The sequence below is a fragment of the Eptesicus fuscus genome, chromosome 16 (assembly GCF_027574615.1).
Source record: "Eptesicus fuscus isolate TK198812 chromosome 16, DD_ASM_mEF_20220401, whole genome shotgun sequence".
Lineage (NCBI taxonomy): Eukaryota > Metazoa > Chordata > Mammalia > Chiroptera > Vespertilionidae > Eptesicus > Eptesicus fuscus.
This window is the reverse complement of record NC_072488.1, coordinates 19,413,282-19,440,638: the sequence shown is the minus strand read 5'-3', so window position 1 is coordinate 19,440,638 and position 27,357 is coordinate 19,413,282. Positions and strand designations below refer to the sequence as shown.

General features: G+C 41.8%; 1 protein-coding gene across 1 annotated transcript in view; it reads left to right on the top strand.

Moving 5' to 3' along the window:
* Window positions 1–24,740, top strand: part of DHX57 (DExH-box helicase 57) — a 47,114-nt gene extending 22,374 nt beyond the window's left edge. The window contains exons 13-25 of the mRNA XM_054728240.1: window positions 2,894–3,010; window positions 5,723–5,819; window positions 6,592–6,765; window positions 7,387–7,587; window positions 9,855–10,131; window positions 12,227–12,322; window positions 12,410–12,493; window positions 14,737–14,871; window positions 15,542–15,616; window positions 19,306–19,440; window positions 20,469–20,669; window positions 22,838–23,208; window positions 23,398–24,740. Of these exons, the coding sequence (XP_054584215.1) occupies window positions 2,894–3,010; window positions 5,723–5,819; window positions 6,592–6,765; window positions 7,387–7,587; window positions 9,855–10,131; window positions 12,227–12,322; window positions 12,410–12,493; window positions 14,737–14,871; window positions 15,542–15,616; window positions 19,306–19,440; window positions 20,469–20,669; window positions 22,838–22,981 (1,736 nt within the window). The 3' untranslated portion in view covers window positions 22,982–23,208; window positions 23,398–24,740. The remainder of the gene's footprint in view (window positions 1–2,893; window positions 3,011–5,722; window positions 5,820–6,591; window positions 6,766–7,386; window positions 7,588–9,854; window positions 10,132–12,226; window positions 12,323–12,409; window positions 12,494–14,736; window positions 14,872–15,541; window positions 15,617–19,305; window positions 19,441–20,468; window positions 20,670–22,837; window positions 23,209–23,397) is intronic.
* Window positions 24,741–27,357: the final 2,617 nt, after the last annotated feature.

Here is a 27,357-nt window from a genome sequence, read left to right as displayed (position 1 = left end):
AGGATCCAACACAGCATTACATATTGTATTTAGTTGTCATGTGCCTTTAGCTTTTTTTTTTTGTTTTTTATTTTAATCTGAAAAAATGTTTTTTATTTTTCTTTTACAGACTTGACACTTTCTTTTAGCTTGAGCCAGTTTTGTCGACTGTCCTCCATTTGGGTTTGTCTAATATTTCCCCATGATTCAATTTAGGTGATGCATTTTTGGTTAGAAAACCACAGAAACAATGTTGAGTCCTTCTCAGTACATCATATCAGGAAACACAATGTTGATTTGTCCTGTTGTTAGTGATGTAAACCACTGAGCCACACCAGCGGGCTGGTTTTTCTTTTGAAATTTTAGAATTTTCTTTAAGAGTTATAACTGGAGTCTCAGAGGGAAAGTAGGGGAGGGTGCCGAAACCGGTTTGGCTCGGTGGATAGAGTGTCAGCCTGCAGACTGAAGGGTCCCGGGTTCGATTCCGGTCAAGGGCATGTACCTTGGCTGCGGGCACATCCCCAGTAGGGGGTGTGCAGGAGGCAGCTGATTGATGTTTCTCTCTCATCGATGTTTCTAACTCTCTATCCCTCTCCCTTCCTCTCTGTGGAAAATCAATAAAATTTATTAAAAAAAAAAAAGTAGGGGAGGGTGAGGGTAAGGGGGAGAGATCAACCAAAGGTCTTGTATGCTGCATGCATATAAGCCTAACCAATGGACACAGACACCAGGGGGGTGAGGGCATGAGTGGGGGGTGTGCAGGGGGCAATGGAGGGATAAGGACACATATGTAATACCTTAATCAATAAGGGAAAAAGAAAGAGTTATTACTGGATCTAAGCAATGCCTTTCTAATTTCAAACACAGAGGTTACCAAAGTTCAGAAAGCACTACTAAGAATTCCTTTCTAAGAAAGAAGGATGGCAGATTTGGGTCAGAAAACCCAGCTTTGCCACTAGCTTCTGTAGGGTGCTGGGCTGGTTGTTTAGTTTCTCTGAGCTTCCCTGTCCCTGTAAAAAAATACTTGATCTAGTTGATCTCAGTGCTCTTTCACTTTTCAGAAAATCCTATATAATCAAGAGGTAATACGCAAATTGACCCTCACGCCCTCACAAGATGGCTGCTTACAACCAGGCCGGCAGGGGGGTTAGCAAGGGATGACCAAACGACTGAACAGGAGGCTGCGTGGGGCGACCAGATCGGCAGGGGGGCGTTGCTGAGGGACGACCAAACGACTGAACAGCAGGCTGCTTGGGGTTACCAGGCCGGCCGGGGGGCAGTTGGAGGTGACCAGGTAAGCATGGGGGGCAGTGAGGGGCGACTAGGCCAGTGCGGGGGAGCAGTTGGGGGCGACCAGGCTGGCAGGGGGGGGGCGGGGCAGTTGAGGGCGACCTGGCCGGCAGCGGGGAGCAGTTGGGGGTGACCTGGCTGGCAGTGGGGGGCAGTTAGGGGCGACCAGGCTGGTGTGGGGGGGCAGTTAGGGGCGATCAGGCAGACAGGCAGGTGAGCGATTAGGAGCCAGGGGTCCAGGATTATGAGAGGGATGTCCCAGACTGGAGAGGGTGCAGGCTGGGCTGAGGGGACTTCCCCATGCACGAATTTTATGCACCGGGCCTCTAGTTAAATAATGTTCCCGAGCTCAATTTTTAAATCTTTTTCTAGTTTGTTTTTTTTTAAATCAGTCCTTTAAAGTATATAATTGATTAGTAAAAAGTGCCAAAGTATAAAAACAAATGTTTTTCACATCTCTTCCTCTTTGTGCAGTTAGTTAATCCTTTTTCCTTTTTGAAAAATCTGTTTGGAACCTTGACAATTAGAAATGTTTCCTTCTTTGCCTTCCACACCCAACCACACCCTTATTTATGTAGGCTATTTCTTACTTCCTTTTCATGTTTAACCAACAGCCTAGGAAAGCATTGTTTAGAAACTGCTTTTTTGCTTCTTTAAACTTTCCAGCATTCCCTTCCTCGATACCAGTTGCAGTTATTTGGTCCCAATTCGGCTGTACTTAGGGTGATAGACCATTAGGAGGACCCAAGACAAGAGGGCAGCAGTCTTTGGGGAGTTAGTCTCCCCACGATACTTGTTTTTCAAAGACCGTGGGCTTATAGTACAACCTGGAGACCTGTATGTTTTATTAGGCCTCAGATAAATTAAAAGGAAATTGTAGACCCTTAAACTGAAAGTCTATGGATACACTTCAGAGATATTGGTGAAGCCATTGGAATCACATGTATGTTTCAGAGTTGATCATAACTTTTATCATTTTCTCAAATGAACCAAAAAAGTTAAGAATCTCTGTTGTAAAGATGCTGGTGAAAGTTGTGGTTTCTGTCTATTAATTTCCATGGGTTAATGTTACCTGGACAGACTCAAGACTTGGTTAAATCTGAAAGAGGTTTCTAAAATGTATTTGACTTGGAATTTTATTTCTAGGACTGAAATTGTCAACAAGTGTGTGATGGATAAAAGAGGGAAAGGAAGGAGGGAAAAAAGTGGCCTATCTCGAGCTAGCCCGTTTTGCTCAGTGGATAGAGCGTCGGCCTGCCTGTGCAGGAGACAACTAATCGTCTCTCTCACATCAGTGTTTCTATTTCTGCCTTTCCCCTTCCCTTCCACTCTCTAAAATCAGTGGACAGATATCCTCGGGTGAGAATTAACCAAAAGAAAAAAAAGTGGCGTATCTGGGCCTTCCCAGCAGGGTTAGGAGCTTGCTCTTTGGGTCATTGTTCAAGCAAAAAGTTTTTTGAGTAAGCATGTATGTTTGAGAAACTGAAAGAAACAAAATTCATTTTAGTACAACAAATGTTAACATCTGTGTTGTTAAATCACATCAAGGCACTCACCTAGTTCCCAGGCGTATTGTCTTAAGTAAGGTATAATTATCCTTCTGTTTTTTTTACCTTTCTTTCAGGGGTTAGCAAATCAGTCATCAAAACGATGTCCATCATGGATTTTGAAAAGGTTAATCTTGAATTAATAGAGGCCTTGTTAGAATGGATTGTGGATGGAAAGCACTCCTACCCCCCAGGTAACTGCTTCTTGTCTTCATTTATGTGTAAGATGGCAAAAGGGAAGGAGCTTACTTCCTGAGATCATGGGCACCACCTCCCTTCCTGGAGCCCTCACCCCACCCCGGTTAGGCTTTTCAAGGAGAAATTTTACCTTTTACCTTTTGAGGTTCACCCACTTTTTTTGCTCTGCACTGTTGTTCTCACCAAACAAAAAGATGTTAACAATTCAAAGGAAGAAAACTGAAAAGAAGGCCTGGATGATCCATTGTTACCCACTTAGACCCTGACTAAAGGGGAGCCTAGTAGTGAGTGTTTGAATTTCATGAAGACTTTGCACACCAAGGCCAAAGGGCACTGGGGTTAAGAGAACAGCTTTAGAGTCTGATAAACATCCCAGCTCTACTACTCAGGAACTCCATAACCTTGGGTAAAGTGAATATTACAGATATCCCTGAAACAGATGGCCAAGCCATGAGGGCAGAACAGATCAGAAGACACATAAATATATAGACAAAATATTCTCTTCCATTCATAGAGATTACCGTACTACTCTTAAATGGTGTGGTATTTTAGTAGGGAGGAGCATGCAGTATGTAATGGAAAGAGAATGGGTCAAGGTCCCAAACAGATTTTTCAAAAAGGAAAAAGGATTAACTAACTGCACAAAGAGAAAGAGATGTGAAAAACATTTGTTCTTATACCAGAAACCCTAGGTTTGTGTCCATGTTCCACTCTTACTGACTCTGTGACCTGGCCAAGTTACAGGGTCACTCTAAGGTGGTTGTGAGGATCAACTGAAATCATGTCTGTAAGCATGCTTTGTATTCTATGAAGTGTTAAAACCAACCCTGAAACATACCTTCAACCTTCTTCAGAGTTTCATTTTTGTAACAATATTAGTGACCCGGTGCATGGATTTGTGCATATTGAAAGGAAATTAATTAGAAGGTGGCTGGTGGGGTAGGCTGGGCAAGATGGGCCGGACACACCCTGGAGCTAACCTCCCTCGGTCCCTCCCTGGCGTCTGCTGAGTGAGTGGGGACTCTCTGGCAGGTGGGGTCCCTCGGCCTGGCCTGTGGGGATTGGGCCAAAACTGGCTCTCCGACATCCCCCGAGGGGTTCCAGAGTACAAGAGGGCATTCTGCAAAGTTGCTGTCATACAGGGTGTGGAACGCAAATGCAAGTGTGCAGTTAACCAGATTTGGGCCGACAGTATCCCAGCAAACAACATAATCCACAGCCGAAGGTGGAATCACATGGCCCCGCAAGGAATCGGGCTCCCTCCTCTTTGGTCTCCGGGTGTGTCACCCGAGAACCGCCACTGCCAAGTCACTGCAGCTCAGCAGCTCCTGCGTTGAGTATCTGCCCCCTGGTGGTCAGTGTGTGTCATAGTGACTGGTCAGACAGTCGGACACTTAGCATATTAGCCTTTTATATACATAGACTAGAGGACCAGTGCACGAATTTGTGCACGGGTGGAATCCCTCAGCCTGGCCAGCAATCGGGGCCGTCTCACCCAGTCCCGATGGGGGCCAGCTGGCTGGGGAGGGCTCCTGGGCATGTCCGGCCTTCTTGCCCAGTCCCGATTGGCCAGACCCCAGCAGCAAGGTAACCTACTGGTCGGAGCGTCTGGCCCCTGGTGGTTGGTGCGTGTCATAGCGACTGGTCGAATGGTCTACCGATCTGTTGGACACTTAGCATATTATGCTTTTATTATATAGGATAGTTTCCTTGTTTAGTGGGGAGAATAACTGCAATAAATAACAGGTCAGGAGTTCTTATGGACAGATCTTTGTTTTATATCCCATTGTACCTAGCACAGAGGTGACATAGGTACCCAGTAAATATTTGTGAGATTGAAGATGTGTGCTAATTTCCTCTCCAAATAAAGCATGGAAGAAGGTAACTATCACTGAGTGATTGCTCTTGGCACAGAAATACACTATATAATCAGTTATCACTGCTTATTTTCTTTCATGTCAAATTTAAAAGTCCATAAACCACCCTGGCTGGTGTGGCTCAGTTAATTGGGGTGTCGTCGCATGGATTCCCAGTCAAGACACATACCTAGGTTGTGGGTTCAGTCCTCAGTCCGGGCATGTACATGAGGCAACCAATATCTAGCTCTTTCTTTCTCCTTCCCTCCTTGCCTCCCTCCCTCCCTTCCTCTCTCTAAATAATCAATACTATATAGTCCTGAGTGAGGATTTGTTTTTTAAGCTCATAAACCATTAAATGGTATGGTTAATTAATGGGCTACATTTCCACATATGTCTCAATTTAGATTACCAGGCTGGTAAGCAAATTATACTTTCTTGTCTCATTTTCAGTCAAATGTTTATGGATATTTTTTAGTAATAGAAAGAAGAGTTTTCCTACCTTAAAATACTAGAAGGATAATCTTCCTATAGAAATGGCAGTGACCAGTGCACTAAAGAAATAAGTTTAAAGAGCTTTGCTAATGATGCTTGTATAAGTTAAGGCATTCTGTTTTCCCACACTTTTGTTTTTCCTGTTGCAGAAAGATAATATCCCATTTATTTTGTAGTAATTAAGTCAGAAAATATATTTTTAAAGTTTGTTATCTATTAATTTCTTGGGGACTTTAAAAAGAAAACGGAAAGTGAAAAATCTCAGATTATTACTTTTTTTTTAATTAAAAGTAGCTTTATAATCTGTTAATTTTTCCCTTTTTGCCTCTATCCAATTGGTTCTCTTTATATACCCAGGTGCTATACTTGTATTTTTACCGGGATTGGCAGAAATCAAAATGCTTTATGAACAGCTACAGTCTAATTCTCTTTTCAACAACAGACGTAGTCATCGGTAAGTTAATTGCTTTCTGTATCCTCAATCATCTATTGCAGTTATATGCGAAGAAGAGTAACCAGAAAGGTCTTTTTAACAATCATCACCTTCTTTAGATTCTGCTGTCACTCCTCAAGAATACATTTGTTTATGCCAGCTGGAAATAGACAAACCTGTTTGTTCCAGAAAATCAGTCACTCCCATGCCATTAAAGAAAAATATTTCTCTTCACTTAGCATAGTGACTCAGCGAAATTGCATGTCATTTCAGTTGCTAGATACGGGGCATGGGAGAAGCCAATGTTAGTAACAACAAAGAAATGATCCCATTTTGAGAAAAAATAATTTTCAGTGATTTCTATTCTGGTGGAAAGAAACATTGGGTGTGTCTTCATATCGAAGGAGACAACTACTTGACAGATGAAAACTCCCTAGAAATATAAGAAAGAAATTTCTTAGTGTATGTCACTGTCTCTGCCTCTCTTGCTCTGGATTTAAAGGTAGGGAAAAAATTAACATGTGCTCTTGTAAAATGTCAACTATTTAGTCTTCTTGATTATTTACTACTGAATTACACTCCAGTTTTTCCCAAGTTGATGCAAGGTTTTTAGTTTCATAGGATGCGTAAATACTTTGTCAGAATCAGAAAGCACCTTCCCATTCAGAGGAGCTGAGCCCTGAGGGTGGGTGGTGGTGGAGAAGCTGCTGATCATTAGATAGAAGTCCACCCCTTGTAGTCCAATTTCAGCACTTTACGCTAGAACACTCACTGTGCTTTTATTGCCTTCCAGATGTGTTGTTCACCCACTTCATTCATCTTTATCCAGTGAAGAGCAGCAAGCTGTGTTTATAAAACCTCCTGTAGGTGTAACTAAGATTATAATTTCCACCAACATTGCTGAGACATCCATAACCATTGATGATGTTGTCTATGTCATCGATTCTGGGAAAATGAAAGAAAAGAGGTATTCTCTTTTGGCAGTATAAGGGAGGGGCTAAAGATGTCTCATTAGAATGACAAAGCTCTTAATAGTTAATGCTATTAAACTACATGGATTGTGTTTGAAAAAATATTTTATGAAAACTATATAAATATATGAGTGAGGCTATATTCAGATCATATTCTTAAAGTCAGACGGAGATGGAAAGTGTAAGGTTTTATCTTGGAAGTAATTAATTAGTTTTCCTCCTTTTTTCATATGCTTTACATGTGCTTGAATGAAAAAGCATTGATATGGAAGTTGATATGTGTTAATTAGTTTGATATTGGAATCATTTCACAATGTCTACATATATCAAAACATCACATTGTACACCTTAAATATATACAATTTTTATTTGTCAAAAATAAAGATGAAAAAGAATTTTTTAAAAAAAAGAAGAGTTAAATAGATTGTATGTAGTAGCGTTCCATACCCTTTAAAGTAGCACTAATCTCCTGCCAGGGACTCAACTATCACAGAACACAGAGGACACTGTGTCCTTCTACAGAAGGAAGGTGGTTCATCTAATCTCTCCATGCTGAGTCGAGTCTTGGCCATGTCTTTATAAAATAACCCTTTCTGACATTTTCTTTTTCTTTATAGATATGATGCCAGCAAAGGGATGGAAAGTCTAGAGGATACTTTTGTCTCTCAAGCCAATGCTCTGCAAAGAAAAGGTCGAGCTGGTCGTGTTGCATCTGGGGTCTGCTTCCATTTGTTCACTAGCCATCACTTCAGTCACCAGCTTCTAAAGCAGCAGCTGCCAGAAATACAAAGAGTGCCGTTGGAGCAGCTCTGTCTAAGGTACATCCATGTTTTCCTTTTCTTAGTAGGAAACACTTTGCTGAGAATGGACATAGAAAGAGCTCTTCAGTGTTACCTATACCAGTGGTCAGCAAACCATGGCTCGTGAGCCACATGCGGCTCTTTGGCCCCTTGAGTGTGGCTCTTCCACAAAATACCACATGCAGGCGCGCATGTACAGTGCGATTGAAACTTCGTGGCCCATGCGCAGAAGTCGATTTTCGGCCTGGGCGAGTCTATTTTGAAGAAGTGGCATTAGAACATTCAAGGGACCAAAGAGCCGCATGGGGCTCGCGAGCCACGGTTTGCCGACCACTGACCTATACCATTCCTTTTAAGTTTCTGCACATAAAGATCTCTTACATTGGAGAGGATAGTCCTATAATAGACCTTAAGAATACCTTTGTGAGTCAGAAAAGTAATCTAACTTAACGAGAGTAAGTTAGAGGTTCCACCAATATTAAATCATCACATGGAAAAATCTACAACCTCATTATCAGTTACAGCAAAGTGAACAAAAACTACTTGAAAACTCCATTATTTACAAGATGAACAAATAAGAATAAGTATCATAAAATGGAATTTAATGAATGAATGATCAAACTCAATGTTATTGCAGTTGGGAAATCTATGGTTCAACCTTTCTGAAAATTTGCTTGGCATTATACAAGAACTCTAAAACTGTCCATGCCCTTAGACCCACTCATCACTTTGAGGGAGTATGCCCATAAAATAGTAATGCAAAGGGAAAAAGATACTTGTGTAAAGCTGTTATAGCTCTTCTTTTATCCAGTAAATTTATTTTGAGAGCCTTCCATTTGCCAGGGGGTGGGCTAAGCACAGGGGTACTGTAGGATACAAGACACAGTCCCTGCTTTCTCAAGTGTTCATGGTTAGGTCTTAAGAAACTGGGCAAGCAGATCCCTTGAATTAAGGTAGTAACAATGCAAATGAAGAGCAGTGAAGGGATTGGAGAGAGCTTTGAAGTTGATTGACCCTTGAGGGAGGATGAGAGAAGGGGAAATGTTATATATGTAGCACATATGATTTAAAAATAACCCAAATACAACAGTGGGGAAATAGGTATATTATATAAGCCAGCATGGTTCATTCTTTTTTTCCTTTCTTTTTTTTTTTTGCTAAATCAAAATTTAAGTGGATTACTATCAATGCATGTGTTAAAATGAAACATCTATGTGATCTAAGTGGAAAAAAGCTAGATCCCAAATATGTGTCCATTAGTAAATATGTAAAATTGTATGTTTACCAATATCAGTTCACAGCTTAACCTTTTGCACTGGGATGTCGAGTGTGACTCGACACGGTTAGCATTAGAATAAAGGAATCGAGAAAAAAGCAAGCGAGTGCAAAGGGTTAAAAAGGAAATGCATATAAGTGAAATAAAGAAATCTATATATATAAAAACCTAATATTCAAAGTGTCCCCTAGGGCGTTCAACCAACTAGGAGTTCAATCGCTCACTATGATGTGCACTGACCATCAGGGGGTGGCACAGAATGAAGGAAGGCCCCAGCCGGCAGCCGGGGAGGGGAGGCCCTGGCCAGCAGCTGCTAGGGACCTACTCGTGCATGAATTTCATGCACTGGGCCTCTAGTGTTATATAAGATTTTTCTCCTCTGAAAACTGCTTAAATTCATAATTTAAACCAATAGCTTTTCAAGAGCTGTCAAAAGGCAGGACACAGTGCAGATTGATTTTATAAACAAATATTATGCAATTTCAGATGTGGGAAAGAGAATAAGTGGATCATTCCAATTTTATTTCATGATTTGATTCCACTATTATGGAAAGAAGCATTTTGAAAGTTTATAGAGAGAATTTTCTTAATCTCAATAAATTTCAGAATCTGAACGTGTTTCTGCAATTTATGGCTGGAGAATGAGGAGACATAAGAGATTTTTTTTTTTTTTTAATTTTAAACTAACATTGTCTGGTTTATGAAAGCATATATCTAGGAAATTATAAACTGCTAGAGGCACAGTGCACGAAATTCGTGCACGGGTAGGGTCCCTAGCAGCTGCTGGCTAGGGCCTCCCTTCCCCAGCTGCCAGCTGCCTGCCGGGGCCTTCCTTCATTCCATGCTGCCCCCTGGTGGTCAGTGCATGTCATAGCAAGCGATCGAACTCCCAAGGGGACACTTTGCATATTAGGCTTTTCTATATATAGATTTTTATTCAAGAAAGAAGCTTATTTCTTGGTGTGATCCCATCATAAATAAAATTGTCAAATTATTTTTTTTTCCCCAGAATTAAAATTTTGGAAATGTTTAGCACTCATAATCTCCAATCGGTGTTCTCTCGGCTCATTGAACCACCACACCCCGATTCTCTTCGTGCCTCAAAAATACGATTACGAGACTTGGGAGCATTAACTACAGATGAAAAACTGACCCCCCTTGGGTATCACTTAGCCTCTCTGCCTGTGGATGTGAGAATTGGCAAACTGATGCTATTTGGGTCTATCTTCCGCTGTTTGGATCCTGCTCTCACCATCGCTGCCAGTTTGGCTTTTAAGTCTCCATTTGTAAGTAAACAACATTCATCTAAACTGGAGTCCAGGCCCCGCCGGCGTGGCTTAGTGGTTGAGCATCGACCTATGAACCAGGAGGTCATGGTTCAATTCCCAGTGGGGGCACATGCCCAGGTTACAGGCTTTATCCTCAGTGGGGGACATGCAGGAGGCAGCTGATCGATGTTTTTTTCTCATCATTGATGTTTCTGTCTCTCTCTCTCTCTGTCCTTTCCTCTCTGAAATCAATAAAAATATACTTAAGAACTTAAAATAAAATAAAAATAGAGTCCATTGGTCTCTAAGGGGACCATGGGGGCTACAAGGTTATGTGAACCCCCTAAAAATTTTCTTGTACATTGTATGTGAATTTTTCAGGGTACAATGTCTATAACTTTTATATGATGCTCAAATAAATCCATGCCCCAAATGAAGATTAAGAACTGGAGATCTAACTTATTAAAATAATCTAATTTTTTTATTATTATATGGCTCATTATAGGAAAATCAGAAAATACAAACAAGTACTAGTAAAAGGTACCTCTGCATGATTTTACCAGGGAGTAAATACATTGGACCACTTCTTTTTTTTAACAGCTTTATTGAAATACTAGAGGTCCAATGCACAAAATTCGTGCAAGGGGCTCGGCCCCTCGCGGCCGCCTCTGCCTCGGCCCCTGCCCACCGCCGTGGCTTTATCCAGAAGGTCGTTTGGAAGGATGTCCTAGTCTAATTAGCATATTATGCTTTTATTATTATAGATAATTCATCCAAAGTGTACAACTCAGTAGTTTTTAGTACTGTGTGCAATCATCACCATAGTCAGATTTAGAATATTTTACCACCGCATAAAGAGACCCCATAACTATTACTCCCCAGTTCCCTTTAATCCTCCCATCCACTTCAGCCCTGGGCAACCACCAGTCTCCTTTCTGTCTCTATAGATTTGCCTCTTCTGGACATTTCATATTGATGAAATAATACAATATGTGGTCTTTTCTGGCAGGCTTCTTCACTTAGTATAATGCTTCATCCTTTTTATGGCCAAATAATATTCCTTTGTATGAATATACCACATTTTATTTATGCATTCAGTACTTGATTGACATTTGCGGTTGTTTCCATCTCAAATTTTCTGATTTCTGATTTTAGTTTTTCTGGTTATTTAGGCATGTGTTCTTTAATTTCCACATACTTATGAGTTTCCCAGTTTTTTCCATTATTGATTTCTAATTTCATTCTATTATGGTCAGAGAACATACTCTGTATTATTTCAGTCCTTTAAAGGTTATTAAGCTTTGAATTATGGCCAAGCATATAGTCTATCTTGGAGAGTATTTTATGTGGACTTAAGAATGGATATTCTGCTGTTGTTGGATAGAGTGTCACTTGGCCTTTTTCACCACGGCTTATCTCAGAGAGACTGGGGAATAGGTTAATATACCCATTTTATTCAGCTTTAATGTTATACTTCATGAAATTGTAAACACATAGATCTGAAAAAAGATCTTAGTTCAGTCCCTTCATTTAACAACAAATGACAAAACCAAGCACCTGAGTGGGTAATATAGCTTACTCAGGGGCATATGGGCCGGTATTGTTGTGAGTAGGACCTCTGTCTCAAATCGTCTAAATAAACCTCTCACTGGCTGCTTTGTTTGATTGGAATACAGAAATATTGATGTTCATTAGAAATAGTGATGTCATCCTTAGCCTAAACTCAGCATCTGTCCTTTGCTGGGTTTTGTAAACATAATGTTAATTTCCCAAATATAATCCTTTTCCCACCGGCCCTCCTAAAAAGGAAGGTGTTTGAAAAGTTAGAATTTTAGATTTCAGATCTAGCTTTCAGAATGAGTGTCTCTTTGATGGCATCTTGCCACCAGGAACTAAAAGACCTAGTAGAGCTTATTTGGGATGGGCAGACAGACTTACAAGGGCAAATAGTGGTAGCTTGCCCGTGATCACCATAATGCCTATAATCATCCACAAACTGAGTACTCTCTGTGCCACACAACACACTTCCCAAGGCACCTTGCTTCAGCAGTAGGAAAGTCCATGTGAAACCACAAGTAAAATGTGTCCTTCAAATCTGATGTTCCTCATTTAGGTGTCTCCCTGGGATAAAAAAGAGGAAGCTAACCAGAAAAAGTTAGAATTTGCATTCGCAAACAGTGATTATCTGGCCCTTCTACGAGCATATAAGGTAAGTATATAACCTAATAGCTGAGGATTATTCCAGAGCTGGCGCTAAAGACAGAGAAAGTTCATTTTGATTTTCTTCAACATTTAGGGGTGGCAGCTAAGTATGAAAGAAGGTATGCGAACAAGTTATAATTACTGCAGACAGAACTTCTTGTCGGGCAGAGTTCTTCAGGTGAGTCGTTTCTGTGGCCGTTTGTTCTCATTCGTTTTCTATTATAGTAGAGTGTCAGAGGGTGCTGCAACTTTGTCTGGTGTGTCCTGCCTTGACATTGAAAGTGTTATTTCTGGAATATGCTCAGCTTCACCAGCTGTGTGAGACAGACTCCTGAACTATGCATGACATCGGCCTCGTGTGCTAAACCTTTTCCTTTTTTCAGTGAGCGTGTGTTTACTTACGGGGAGGACGGGGAAATATAGGCACTCCAGAGGTTAATGCTTACTGGAAGTCAGTTTTTTCAGTAATTTTACCAGGTATTCTTTTTTAGAAAAAAAAAAATTTTATTGTTTAAAATATTACATGTAATATATATATATATATATATATATATATATATATATATATTACCAGGTATTCTTAACCTGGATCCATATCGCCTGAAATTGTATGCAGAATCATATGCCTATACATATGTGCCTTATTCTGGGAGAAAGGAATCATGCTTTTAGCAGGTTCTCAAAGTGGTGTATGAGCATCCTTAACCTCTATCCTCTCCCTCAAACCAAAGAATGAATACTGAACCAGATTTTCCTCATGCCCATCAGAGGCTACTATGTCAATGATGAGTACACAGGAAAGAAACAGGTTTATCACCTTCTGTGTGGTAACAGGCAGGGCTCTTCCTCTCTTGTGACAGTGTTTCTAGATCCCCCTCCAAAGTGGCACAAGAAGCCAGATACTGATGGTGCACATCTTTGGGTGATGTTTTATTCCAAGGTTTTGAGGCTGGAAGGGCGAAGAACGTTACTTTCATATTAAAAGATGGCCTGGAGTAAGACACAAAACCAGTACCTGCATTATTTTTGTATCTCTCTATCCCAGAAGCTCCCTCAGAGCAGAGACCTTACCTGTTTTGTCCAACTCTCTATCCCCAGTGCCTAGAACAATGCTTAGCACACAGCTGATGCTCAGTAAAGGTTCACTGAATAAATGCATGCATCCAGTATTCGCCTTCATTCTCCTCTGCCTTTAGATGTACTCCAGTGAGGCATTTTGAGAAAGCGAAGGTTCTAGCTGTATTCTAAGTACATAGAAAGCAATAATTTTTCAGTCATGGCTGCACATTAGATTCACCTGAGGAGGCTTAAAACAAAAAAGTAAAAATGCCCAGGTTCCACCCCATGCCAGTTTCATCAGATCTCCAGGGGTAGGGCCTCAGCATCTGTTTACTGTCGCTATTGTTGACCAAGTGATTCTAACACACAGCAAGAGTTAGAATCACTAATCTAAAGGACATTTTTATATGTATGATGCAATAATAAATATTTCCTCTGGTCATTAAGATTTTTTAAGTATAAAATTATATTTCTTTTAAATTACATTTTTTACTAAATTTACTTTTTTTTTTTCAGGATACATGTAGATTTTGCTGTGCTCTATGAGGTCCATCAAATAGAGTTCCCTCTTTTCACTAAACTCTAGCTTACTTTAACAAGAAGTCAATTAAAGCCATGTATTTATTTATGGCATATTTAACTCCGGGTTATATTTTGCCATGTTCCATATGTACTTGAGACATTCCTAGAAAACACATTGTCATCAAGAGATAGGATAGTGTTGCTTCACTCTCTGTTCCCAGGATGTCTTTATCTCCTTTTCTGTTGTCTGATGTGCAGCTTATATTTGAACAGAAGCCAGAAGAGAAGGAGTTTTGGGCTTTTTCTTTCTCATGCTTGTGCTCAGCTACACAACGGAGGGTCTAAATCTAAACCAGTTAATAATGTTCCCATTCCTAGGAAAAGATATGAGCCAGCGAGACCTCCAGGTAAGAGAAAGGGGAAGTGGTGAGTGCAGAACCAACCGCTCTAGGCTCAGGGAAAGAACCGAGAGGACCTGAGCAGAATGCAGGTAGGAAAGACCGAGGCCGCGTCCCAAACAAAACTAACGGCACTGTGTGCCGACCTGAAAGATTCCAGGAAAATCAGACCTGCCCAAAACCCAATGAACACGGTTTTTAAAATGTAATCTAGAGGTAAATAAATGATCTTTGGGGTTTTCGTAGCTTATTGATTTCTCTGGAACTATTTAGCTCTGCCAGTTTGCATCTGGAATATGCATGTAAACTGCCTTTTTGGGAATGACCTGTTTGATGAACCCATATGAGCCTCATTACTGTGCACTGAAGTAATGAGTGACTGTCTCCACTTACCTTTGATATGTTGATGTCCCTGCTTAAACACTTTTTCCACTTCTTTCAGGAAATGGCCAGCCTCAAACGACAATTTACTGAACTGTTATCAGATATAGGCTTTGTGAAGGAGGGACTCAGAGCCAGAGAAATTGAGAAAAGGGCCCTGGGAGGAGATGGTATCCTGGAAGCCACAGGAGAAGAGGTAAAGAATGTATAATTAGCTCTTATTTCTCTTTAATTAGCACATGAATAGTATTTTAACTCAGGAACACATGTAGGTGTCCTTCACTTAAGCCTATGAGCAGAGGTTTTGTGGCAATCTTGGTTTTCTTCTTTCCACAAATAAGTGTCAGCTAACACTGATAAAACCAGAAGGGTTTTTGTTTTTCAAATTCCACTGATATCTCGATAAATCCGTAAGAGGTAGAATCGACTTTCCAATAATGTCTTCTTAAATCAGACCACCTTTTTCCCAACCAAGAATAGTTTTTGTATCACTATAGGAGGAACACTTCTTCAAGATGAACCTGATGCCACTCTGTTCCAACTGAAGTTAGTACTTTCTGGAGAGTGTGAACATCTCATGAACCAGAATCTTTCTCTCTCCTGAGCCTTAGGAACACGGGCTTTGTGGCTGCTTTGCAGAAATCTGGGAGGAGTTTCCATGGGCTTCTTGGCGTGGGTCCTGTGTGGATGTGTTCCAATAGATCTACTTTTCACTTAGAAAATACAATTTTTCTAGCACAGGGATAGAAGTTAGATGCTTTTGTCTATTTTAAGATAGAAATCAAATGACATATAATGGTAAATTCCAGGGCACAGACAAAAGTAGCCACATTACTTGTGAAATTAATGCTGCATTTCTCTCACAGGCAAATTCAAATGCTGAGAACCCCAAGCTGATATCAGCAATGCTGTGTGCTGCTCTGTATCCAAATGTAGTGCAGGTAACAAAACGCTTTTCCTGGATTCTCCCACAACTTGTCTCACTTGCAGCCAAGGATATAAGTTAAGTCCTAGCGTTAATCATCTCACGCAGCAAATACACACACAGCCTTTTAAACTCAGTGTGCATTTCTAATCCTTCATTTCCTTAAACCTGTTTAGATGCATTGTTCAAGAACATTTATTGTATAAAATAGATTGCTTCTTTAATCCTTCTGACATGACATTCCAGGAATTAAAATGGACATGTATGTCACTTTCTTGGCCAACCTGTGCCTAAATAACTATCCTTCTTTGATAGATAGGAACTTGATTTGACTACATTTTTTCTTATGCCTTTTCCCTGGACTAACCTTAGATTAAGAACAAAGTCAAACAAGTCAGTGGTTTGCCAGGGACCACCTGTGCCAGCCCACTTCCGGAAACCCCTTGTTGGGCTCTTACCTGAGTTCTCATTATCCAGTCCTTGTCACCTTAGAATTTGAGTTTGTTGGAGTGCTGAATCACTTCTTTCTTAACTGTTTGTTAAATTCTCAGTTGACATTCACTAATTTATGGTTTGTTTATGCTTAGTACTTGCATGTTTTTCAAATCATTTGAAATTTACTTTTAAAAAAATCATTTGGAACAAAACTATGGAGACAAAAATAAAATCAGGGGTTGGGGAGGTGATGAATAGACAGAGCATAGTGAATTTTAGGGCAGTAAAATTACTACATATCATAATGAAGGATACATGTCATTATACATTTACCCAAACCCATAGAATGTATAACACCAAGAGTGTACCCTAAAGTAAACTATGGATTTGGGGTAATTATGATGTGACAAAATTTACTGTCATAAGCCCCCCCCCCCCCATAATGAACACTCTCAAACTCTTGGTAGGAATAAAACTGATACATATTTATTAAGAAATAATTGCAGCCGAAGCCGGTTTGGCTCAGTGGATGGAGCGTCGGTCTGCGGACTGGGGGGTCCCGGGTTCGATTCCGGTCAGGGGCATGTGCCTTGGTTGCGGGCACGTCCCCGGTGGGGGGTGTGCAGGAGGCAGCTGGTCGATGTATCTCTCTCATCGATGTTTCTGGCTCTCTGTCCCTCTCCCTTTCTCTCTGTGAGAAGATCAATGGAATGTGTTTAAAAAAAAAAAAAAAAAAAGAAATAATTGCATATATGCATAAAGATACATCTAGGTAAATGTTTGCAATTATAAACTGTTAGAATGAACAATCTAATCTTCTAATAATGGGGAGTTTATTGGTTAAATTATGAGGTACTATATTGCCATTAAGAATTATGTGGGGTTTTTTTTTTTTAAAGGAATTATGTTTTAGGAAATTATTTTAAAACATGGAAAAAGTTCTCAATATATTAAGTTTAAAAAGTATATTTATAGAAAATGATCCTGTGCCCCTGGGTCTGGGGGAGGCCAAGCGTCCCTGGGTCCGGGTGAGACCATGTGTCCCTGGATCTGGGTGAGGCCTCGTGTACCTAGGTCCAGGTGAGGCCACGTGCCCCTGGGTCTGAGAGAGGCCACGCACCCCTGGGTCCGGGCGAGACCATGTGTCCCTGGATCCGGGTCAGGCCTCGTACACCTAGGCCCGGGTGAGGCCACGTGCCCCTGGGTCTGGGAGAGGCCAAGCGTCCCTGGGTCCGGGCGAGACCATGTGTCCCTGGATCCGGGTGAGGCCTCATGCACCTACGCCCGGGTGAGGCCACGTGCCCCTGGGTCTGGGAGAGGCCAAGCGTCCCTGGGTCCGGGTGAGACCATGTGTCCCTGGATCCGGGTGAGGCCTCGTGCACCTACGCCCGGGTGAGGCCACGTGCCCCTGGGTCTGGGAGAGGCCAAGTGTCCCTGGGTCCGGGTGAGACCATGTGTCCCTGGATCCGGGTGAGGCCTCGTGCACCTAGGCCCGGGTGAGGCCACGTGCCCCTGGGGCTGGGAGAGGCCAAGCGTCCCTGGGTCCGGGTGAGACCATGTGTCCCTGGATCTGGGTGAGGCCTCGTGCACCTAGGCCCGGGTGAGGCCACGTGCCCCTGGGTCTGGGAGAGGCCAAGCGTCCCTGGGTCCGGGTGAGACCATGGGTCCCTGGATCCGGGTGAGGCCTCGTACACCTAGGCCCGGATGAGGCCACGTGCCCCTGGGTCTGGGAGAGGCCAAGCGTCCCTGGGTCCGGGTGAGACCTTGTGTCCCTGGATCCAGGTGAGGCCACGTGCCCCTTAGTCCGGGTGAAGCCGTGCCCCTGGGTTCGCCGAGACCAGGCCAGAGGGAGTCGGACCTCCGTTACCACCATTTGTCCACCATCCAGAGCTGAGGGGTCAGTGCTGTCATGTACAGATAAGGAACTGGTGGACATTGAAATTGGATCTCAAAAGAACTGTTGGTCCAGAAAGAAACTCACTACAGACTGATCCATCTGCCTGTCAGCATAACTATTATTGCTCGTCTCACATTCAGTTCTCATAAGTATATATCTAGTGACATATGATCTCGCTCATCTAGGGGAAATGATGAACAACATAGACTGAGGAACAAGAACAGAACCAGAAGCAAGGAGGCATCGATGGGACTATCGGGCCTCAGAGGGAGGATAGGGGAGGGTGGGGGGAGGGGGAGAGTTCAACCAAAGGACTTGTGTGCATGCATATGAGCCTATCCAACAGTTAAGTTCAACAGGGGGTTGGGGCATGCGTGGGGAGGTGGGGATGGGAATGGGGGGATGAGGACAAATATGTGACACCTTAATAAAGAAATTAAAAAAAAAAAAAAGAAAATGATCCTATATTAGTTTCAATGCATATGTACATCAGTATTTATATTGTGTTTATAGTTTTCTACATACAGTATATAATATAAATCTAACAGACAAACTAAAATTATATTTATCAAATAATAATGCTAGTTATTTCTTAATTATGTGATGATTACAGGAAGTCTTTATTTTCTTTTTTCCTAATATGTTATTTATACAGGAAACATGTATTATTTTTATTATTATATTATATATATATATGTATATATATATATAATTCATACATGTGTATGTATACATAGCTTTTCAATTTCTTTTTCAAATGGACTACTCTGTTTATTCATGATTTTTTTTTCTGTTCATACAATGTTTTCTTGCTGTTTTGAAAGGAATTCATTTGGAAATGTGGGATTGAGATTGATAGTCAGTAAATTCCAGATCTCTGCACCTGATAATTAGTACAGACCTGAAATATCAACGTAGTTTCTCCCCATGTGGCTGCTGTGTGATGTAGTCACCCAGTGCTACTGTACCTACATTCACACCTTTTTTTTTTTTTTTATACTTCAGAGAGGGAGAGAGAGATAGAAACATCAGTGATGAGAGAGAATCATTGATTGGCTACCTCCTGCACAAACCCCAGTGGGAACTGAGCCCGTAATCCGAGCATGTGCCCTGACTGGGAATCGAACCGTGACCTCCTGGTTCATAGGTCAATGCTCAATCACTGAGCAACACTGACCTGGCACATTCACACTTTTTGATGGTTTGAACAGAAAAGCAAAAAATATTCTTATATTGCTTTCAGAAGGAAACTAAGTGAGAGAGGGAAGAAACAGCAAAGGCATTCAAACAAGTCTGGTTTTGTGCCAAGGAATACAGCCTGTAGTGAAAAGGTACATTTTAAATATCTATTTTTACAAATACCTATTGTTTAGGTGAAAAGCCCAGAAGGGAAGTTTCAGAAGACCAGTACTGGAGCTGTCAGAATGCAACCAAAATCAGATGAGCTGAAGTTTGTCACCAAGAATGATGGATATGTGCACATTCACCCTTCATCAGTGAACTATCAGGTCAGAATAGCACATACATATGTACTCCCAGTTACATATGGCAAGTGGGGTGGGAAACAGTCTCTTAAGTTCAGCAGCATCACTGGGTAAGCAAAATCATCTCAGCTGGGTGACAAATGTTATGAAGAGAAATCAGTCAGAGAGATTGAGAGATAGGAGAGGGGCTGTTTTCCATAGAGTGGTCAGGGAAGAACTCTCTGGGGAGCAAACCATGGAGCAAATCCTAAGGGCAGGGAAGGGCAAGCCATGCAGGTATCTAAAGAGAACATTCCAGCAAAGGAAATAAGTGCGAAGACCATGAGAGGGAGCATGTTTGGTGTGTTCCAGGAAGTGCAGGCTGGCGGCCAGGGCACGTGCAGTGGGATGACTAGGGTGAGGGTGGCAGGTAATTGGGACAAGCAGGCAATGGTCGGGTCATGTGGGACCTTGTGAGCCATGGCAAGGATCTGGGATTTTGTCTTTGGGAAATCATTGGAGCATTTTGAGCCCTAACTGGATTTGTGTTTTTAAACGATCTCTGTGGTTGCTGTGTGGAATAGAAGCTGTAAAGGTGCAAAGGAGCAGGGCAAGTACTTAGGAAGCACTGCAGTGGTCTGTATGGGGTAATGATGGTTCGTACAAGGGGATGGCTATAGAAGTGGTCAGAACGTGTCAGTTCATTATGTATTTTGAAAATAGAGCTGACAGGACTTAGCAATGATGTAGATAGAGTGAGGGGAAAAAGTACAATCAAGGATGACTCTTTGGGGTTTGAGCAATGGGATGAAGGGGAGTGCCATTTACTTAGATGACGAACACTGCGTGGAGGGGAAATCAAGAATTTCTTTTGAACATAAGAAATTTGATGTGCTTATTAGATCCCAAGTGGAGATGTCAAGTAGGTAGTTGCACATACAAGTCTGGAAAGGTACAGACTGGAGATGATTTTGTAAGTCACTGACAGGTGGTATTTGCATCTATGGGGCGGGTGGAGGTCCCCTCATGTTGCCAGTGACATCGCTGTCATCACCTGAGGTTTTCTGCTCCAGGTCAGACACTTTGACAGCCCCTACCTGCTGTACCACGAGAAGATCAAAACCAGTCGGGTGTTCATCCGCGACTGCAGCATGGTGTCTGTGTACCCGCTGGTCTTGTTCGGAGGAGGCCAAGTGAATGTGCAGCTTCAAAGGGGAGAGTTTGTCGTCTCCTTGGATGATGGTTGGATTCGTTTTGCAGCTGCTTCCCATCAGGTAAGGACAGATCCATCCTGTGAATCTTAAGCCATGAAGGGCTTTGATAATATGAAGTATAGGCCATTCCTTCAGGGACCAAGGACAACAGAGCTGGTTAAGAGTGAATGATGGGTCTGCAGTGAGATACTAAGAAAGGCTGAGGCTGGAGTGACGCCAGGGGCAGAGCCTTAGTAAGACTTCCAGCAGCACACATGAGGGGGAGCCCAGGCTGGGCTGGTGTGGACGATTCTGGACGGAAGCTGAGTGAGGTATTGGACCTTCCTCATTGATATGCAAATAATGTGCTCAGAAAATATAAATGAGCAAAAATAAATAAAAATCACCCTGAGTCTACCTCTACCATTAATAAAACAGGTCCTGGATCTGAATTCTTTTATTCTCAGGTCTCAGTTATGCTCTATGTGGAGCCTGCAGAAAACATTTAAGGGGCAGTACATATGTTTAAGGAATAAAAACTCAGTTTAACACTTGCATCTGTTAGAAATCTTATGTTGCCAGAAGCAAAAGCACCAACTCAAATAAAGGGGATATACTGGTGTATTTAACTGTAAAGTCTAAAGCAGCACAATCCAATAGAAATATGTGAGCCATTATGTAATTTTAATTTTTCTAGTAGCCACATTTAAAAAAAGTAAAAATAAAAAAAGAGAAGTAAAATTATTCTTAATATATATTAAGTAACCTAATACATCTAAGAGATTTTAATTTCAACACATCCTATATAATAAAGAGCTAATATGCAAATGGTCATGACATCCTCACGCTGTAAAGACCCATCAACAGGAGGCTGCATGCACGGCAAGGCCAGGGGATGTGAGGCTGTTATTGTTTATTTATTAATCAATTTATATATTATTTTCATATACATTTTACTAATTTTCTTTCATCTCTGACACTTCTATAATAGAGAAAGGGCAAATAGCAATATTAAAATATTTCCTCTAAATAATTCCCTTTTAATGTGCACGAATTTTGTGTGCCAGGCCACTAGTAATCAATATAAAAAATTACTGAGATCTTTTACATTCTTTTTTCATACTAAGTCTTCGAACTCTGGTGTGTATTTTACATTCACAGGACAGTTCACTTGGACCAGCCACGTTTCATGTGGTCATTAGATTAGCCACATGTGACTGCTGGCTGCCATATTGGACAGTGCAGGTCAAAAAGGCCAGGCATGCCAAAACCGGTTTGGCTCAGTGGATAGAGCGTCGGCCTGCGGACTGGAAGGTCCCAGGTTCAATTCCGGTCAAGGGCATGTACCTTGGTTGCGGGCACATCCCCAGTGGGGTGTGTGCAGGAGGCAGCTGATCGATGATTCTCTCATCGATGTTTCTAACTCTCTATCCCTCTCCCTTCCTCTCTGTAAAAAATCAATAAAATATATTAAAAAAAAAAAAAAAAAGGCCAGGCAGGGGAGATTTAGTTCAGCAACTCAATGGCAATAAAGCCTGGCTGACCTGTGGGTAGCAGGATGGCTGCGGTGGCACCAGGCCTGACCTCATGCAGCATACTGTCCAGAGGGGAGACCACATCCTTTCCTAAAAGTTCCATTGAACCTTCTCTTCCTAAACCAGTTCTTGTGGCCAAAGGAATGTCATGGGCGCTAAGGCCAGGATTACCTGAGCCATTCACCTTGGTGAGGATGGCATGAGCCTGTTTGATTTAGATCAGGATCCATACTACACGTTGCCGAACAACAGGGAGGGGGAAGGCAGATGTTGGGCAGATATCTACAGTGCCACTGAAACATCAGCACAAGCAAAATGACATAAAAGTGTGCTTTTTCTCCCCACAAAAGCATAAAGTGTAACCCAAAGCTAAGAGATTTTTTAAAAAATTCTCCGTTTTCCGGCTTCTCTTCTTGGAGCAAATTATAAAAGTTGGCCAAGCTTTAATGTGGAGAACACTATGTAAAAGCCATTCTTTCAATGAAATGTGATAGAGGAGCCCATTTAGTATATCAGAGCTCACAGTGAGTGAATGTTCCTATTGCTGCATCAAGAACTTTTAGAATGAAAATGTGTTTAGTTTCCACCCCCACCCCACCAGTGAAGTTTAAATTCATACCAGGAGTCTCGAATAATGATAATAACTGGGGCTTTTCCTTTGATAATCTCCCTCTCCTGCTGGTCCTGCACTGCTGACATGGCACTCCCTTTTAGGTGGCTGAATTAGTAAAGGAACTGCGCTGCGAGCTTGACCAACTCCTCCAGGATAAGATCAAGAACCCGAGCATAGACCTGTGCATGTGTCCTCGAGGGTCCCGCATCATCAGCACCATTGTGAAGCTTGTCACCACACAATAAAGACCCGTCTTAGGAGAGTGCTTGCTACTCGCCTGCTTCTTGTTCACCTGGGAAACAGCAGCAGCATCTCTACCTCGAACTCAAGCTCTGTGCTGGGCTGGCCCTGACGAAGGAGCCCAGGGCCTGCACTGCCCAGGCTGCCGAGGCACCGCATTCCCTTCGGGAAATTGTCCAGACTGAGCATTTCTAACAGCAGTGGGCACTCCCAGCACAATTGGAGTGTCGTGGTAAGACAGTCTACAAACCAGCCCGCCTGTCTTTTTCCCTGTGACGGTCCTAGAATGAATGAAATGCGCCTGATAACACACAAGTGAATGTGTATTCTGTTTTAATCTGCATATTCTTTTTCTCCTGCTTTTTACTGGGGTGAGATAGGGGCATGAGGAGAGATACTGATTGTTATTTCTATCATACAGGCTCAACTGAGAGAAGTTAGAACAGAGAAGAAAAAAAATCATGTGAGCAAGAAAGATTAAAATTTCATTTTAGGCTATTGGCTACAGAGTAAACTTGATTTGTGAGGGATTTTTATTTTTACTCATTCAAGGTAAGCCTTAAAAAACAAACGTAATGAGCTCTTAATTGTTATTAAAATGCAAGCTGGTCTTATCCATAACACTCTAATTCTTAAAGGCAGAACAGTCTGGGTGTCTATTCTCCTGTAGGTTTTCCATTTAGAAATTACTCTCTTCTGAACTCTACCCGGATCTCATGGCCACATTTCACATTCCCCAAAAGGAATTTTAATGGTATTCTCAGAGCAAAGTTGACATGGTTGAGGGAGAAAAGGTTACCATGCCCGTGTCAGATTTACAGCCATAAAAATACCTTCCATGAGACTGCTTATTTCAGCCACCACTTAGGTTAATGGGGCACTGGCATTTTGAAAAAATAGGAGACATGTATATTTTCCCTGGGCATTTATCAGCGTGGCCAAGGAGAATCCCAAAGAACTGGGTGGAAAAATATTCCCATGTTTGTCTAGACCAGTGACATACCATAGCTAACATTCAAACTAATCAAGAAAAACCACCTCAGTGAAGGGTGTTCCCTTTTTAAGATTTTATTTTGGTTAAATAAACCTCTTAGACTGTCCAAGTTGATCGTTATGAGGTATATTTAAGCACCAGTGCACGTAAGCATAGTGCAGATAGTATCCAAGCCCTGACTTGCTATTGAAACCAGGCTCAGATTACAGAAATGATTAGGCTTGGACACTTAGGAGAAATGAAGGCAAAAACTGCACTGAGCCTCTAAAAAAGTTTTTTAAAGCCGTTTTGACTCTTGGTGCTATAGTGGAGCTCACGCTGCCCTAGCTAGAGCCGTGGGGACTTGTAACACGTTTGAAGCAGAGCACACAGCTGGGAGAGAGCTGACAACAAAACTTCCCATTCCAAGTGCTGAGAAGTTGCTCCCCTTGGGAAGCTATTCTTGGGCTGGTTTCTTGCAGCCACATACAAATGCACAAATCCTATCTTTCATAGATGTGCCAGGATGTGAAAGGTTGGGACACCTTCAATAAGAAAATCCTCACCCCAAAACTCTTAAAATTATGAACTATGAAATAAGATTACTCCTTTGTGATTGAAGGTCAAAATGCAGTAGAGTATTTCACTGTGGCCTGGATTTCTAAGCCCCAACAAGATGGTCAGCACGTAATGTTAATTTTATTAAGAACTCTGTGGATGTTTTCTGAAATATTTGTTTTACTTTTACTGGATTCTAGTTAGGGAATCATATTAATAAAATACTTGCTACAAAATTAGTCTGCACTACTGTTTTGTACTATGTCTAGCTAAGAAGTTCTCAGAAAATTAGAAGAGCTAAACATTCTTACAGAGGTGGTCAAAGGTTGACAAAGCATTAGCTGTCTTCCTCCTGGAGTTCATATCTGGTTAGAGCGTAGGCCTGTGCACCAGAGGGTCGCACGTTCAATTCTCTGTCAAGGGCACATACCTGGGTTGCAGGTTCAATCCTGGCCCCAGTTGGTGCGCATGTGGGAGGCAACCAATCAGTGTATCTCTCTCACATTGATGTGTTTTCCCTCTCTTTCTTCCTCTCTCTCTCTCCCTCTCCCTCTCTCAAAATGGAAAATATCCTCAGGTGAAGAATAACAACAAAAAAGAATCTGAGAAAATTCTATGTACAAATAAGAAAAGCCATGCACATATGGATAGAGATATCTTTAAAAATATCCTACCACTAAAAACAAAAACAAAGTCCTACCATTAAATTTTGATTTTTAAAACACTTATTTTGAAAATGTGAAACTAAGTTAAATTGTGCCTTTTGAAGATATGACATATGTGACACTAATACTGCTAACACTTTCCACTTCGAAACTCAGGTTCTCTCACTTAGGCCCACATTAAAATGTTTAAAATACACACACACACACACCCTTACCTTATCTTTGTGTTATCTTAAAAGAGTCCAATCTAGTAGACTTTGGCCAATATACTAAAACACAAATAGGGCTAAAAAGGAGTATATAGTTCTATAGGTGTATGACTATAAAATGTTTAAATTTAACATCAAGCCTCATTAGGAACTATAATTTCTAGGCTTAGTAACCCTTCTATAGTTTGAACTGGGGAAATCTGTTTTAGGACTTCATTATAAGTAAGATTACCAGATTAAATGTCAAAGATGTGTTACGTTCTTTAGGAGACAGATGTCTTTACAAATCAGGGGCCATGCTGTACAATGGGCAGCAAGGGACTAGCTGCATGAGGAGGAAACAAATCCAGATTATAGGCCCAGCACAAAACAATGCACAATTAGAGACGTTTCTGTTCATGCCACCCTTCTGTCTCCGAAATACACTGAAATTCAGTGTACTGTCCCATTTAAACTCCAGCTGTCCCCATTATTTCTAGCCCATAAATCTTTATTCCATCCTTTTGTACAGTAAGCCTGGTTAAGATGGGCTAATTGAAGCATGCAATCTGATTAGTTAACAAGAGGCCAGTTCAGTTTATAGCTAATGTGTGCTACCTGTCTAGTTTTGAGACCATATTGGGTCCACAGAAATTCTTCCCACATTTATGCTAATAGTTTCACTATAACCAACTTAAACAGGTGCCATGTGCCAGTCACCCTAGGAACTCAGGATACAAAGATAAGCAGGGACACAGGAAAAACAGGATAACAGTCAAGTGTACTTGAGTAAATTCAATCAGGAACATAATATACCCCCTGCAAGAGCCTCTGAAGGTTCTAAAAAGACCGGATGTGTGGAATCTAATGTGAACAAACTGATGAACAAAATAAATCCAGAGACAGAAGCATAGAACAACTCCGGAATCTCAGAGGGAAGGAAGGGAAGGGTGGCTGGGTGGGAAGAGATCAACCGAAGAATTTGTATGCATATATGTATAACCCAGACAATAGGGTGATGAAGGCCTGATTTGGGGGAGAGGGGAACATATGTAATACTTTCAACAATAAAGATTAAAAAAAAAAAAAAAACTGGAGAGAAAACAAAGATGGCGGCATAGGTAAACACCTGAACTGCTGCCTCGCACAACTTCTTAACTACAACTAAAAGACAAAATGGACATCATCCAGAACCACAGGAAGGCTGGCTGAGTGGAAATTCTACAACTAGAAGGGAATAGAAAAGTATACTGAGACTCAGAGGAGCTGCGGAAGTAAAGGCAGAGGTATGGAGGCGTGCACACACAGAGAGGGCTGGCAACTGAGTACGTGGCTGTCTTTTTCAAGCGGGAGGGAGAGGGGGGTGCAGGAAGAGACTGGACAAAAATCGTACACCTATGGATGAGGATAGTGGGGGGGCGGGTAAGGGCAGAGGGTGGGGTGGGAACTGGGTGGAGGAGAACTATGGGGGGAAAAAAAGAGGAACAATTGTAATCTGAATAATAAAGATTTATTGAAATGAAAAAAAAAAAGACTGAATGACTATATGTTGAAATTAAAAGGGTACTGCCTGGCCAGTGTGGTTCAGTGGTTTGAGTGTCAACCTATGAACCAGGTCACTGTTCAATTCCTGGTCAGGGCACATGCCTGGGTTGTAGGCTGGATCCCCAGTAGGGGGCCTGCAGGAGGCAGCTGATCAATGAGTCACTCTCATCATTGATGTTTCTATCTCTCCCTCTCCCTTCCTCTCTGAAATCAATAAAAATATATTTTTTAAAAACTTTTAACAAAAAAAAAACAAAAAAACTTTTAACAAATGGAGGTAGCAAGCTGTATTTGTCCCAAGGGCCCAAATTTTGTTCACCCCTGTCCTAGGGAGTCAGGGCCTTGGAGTTCTTATATGACCCTGCAGTCATTCTAGACATGCCCATGGAAAGACCCCCAAACTAATAACCCGAGCTGCCTTTCTCGGCCCGAAGCCCCACCTAGTCCTGGCG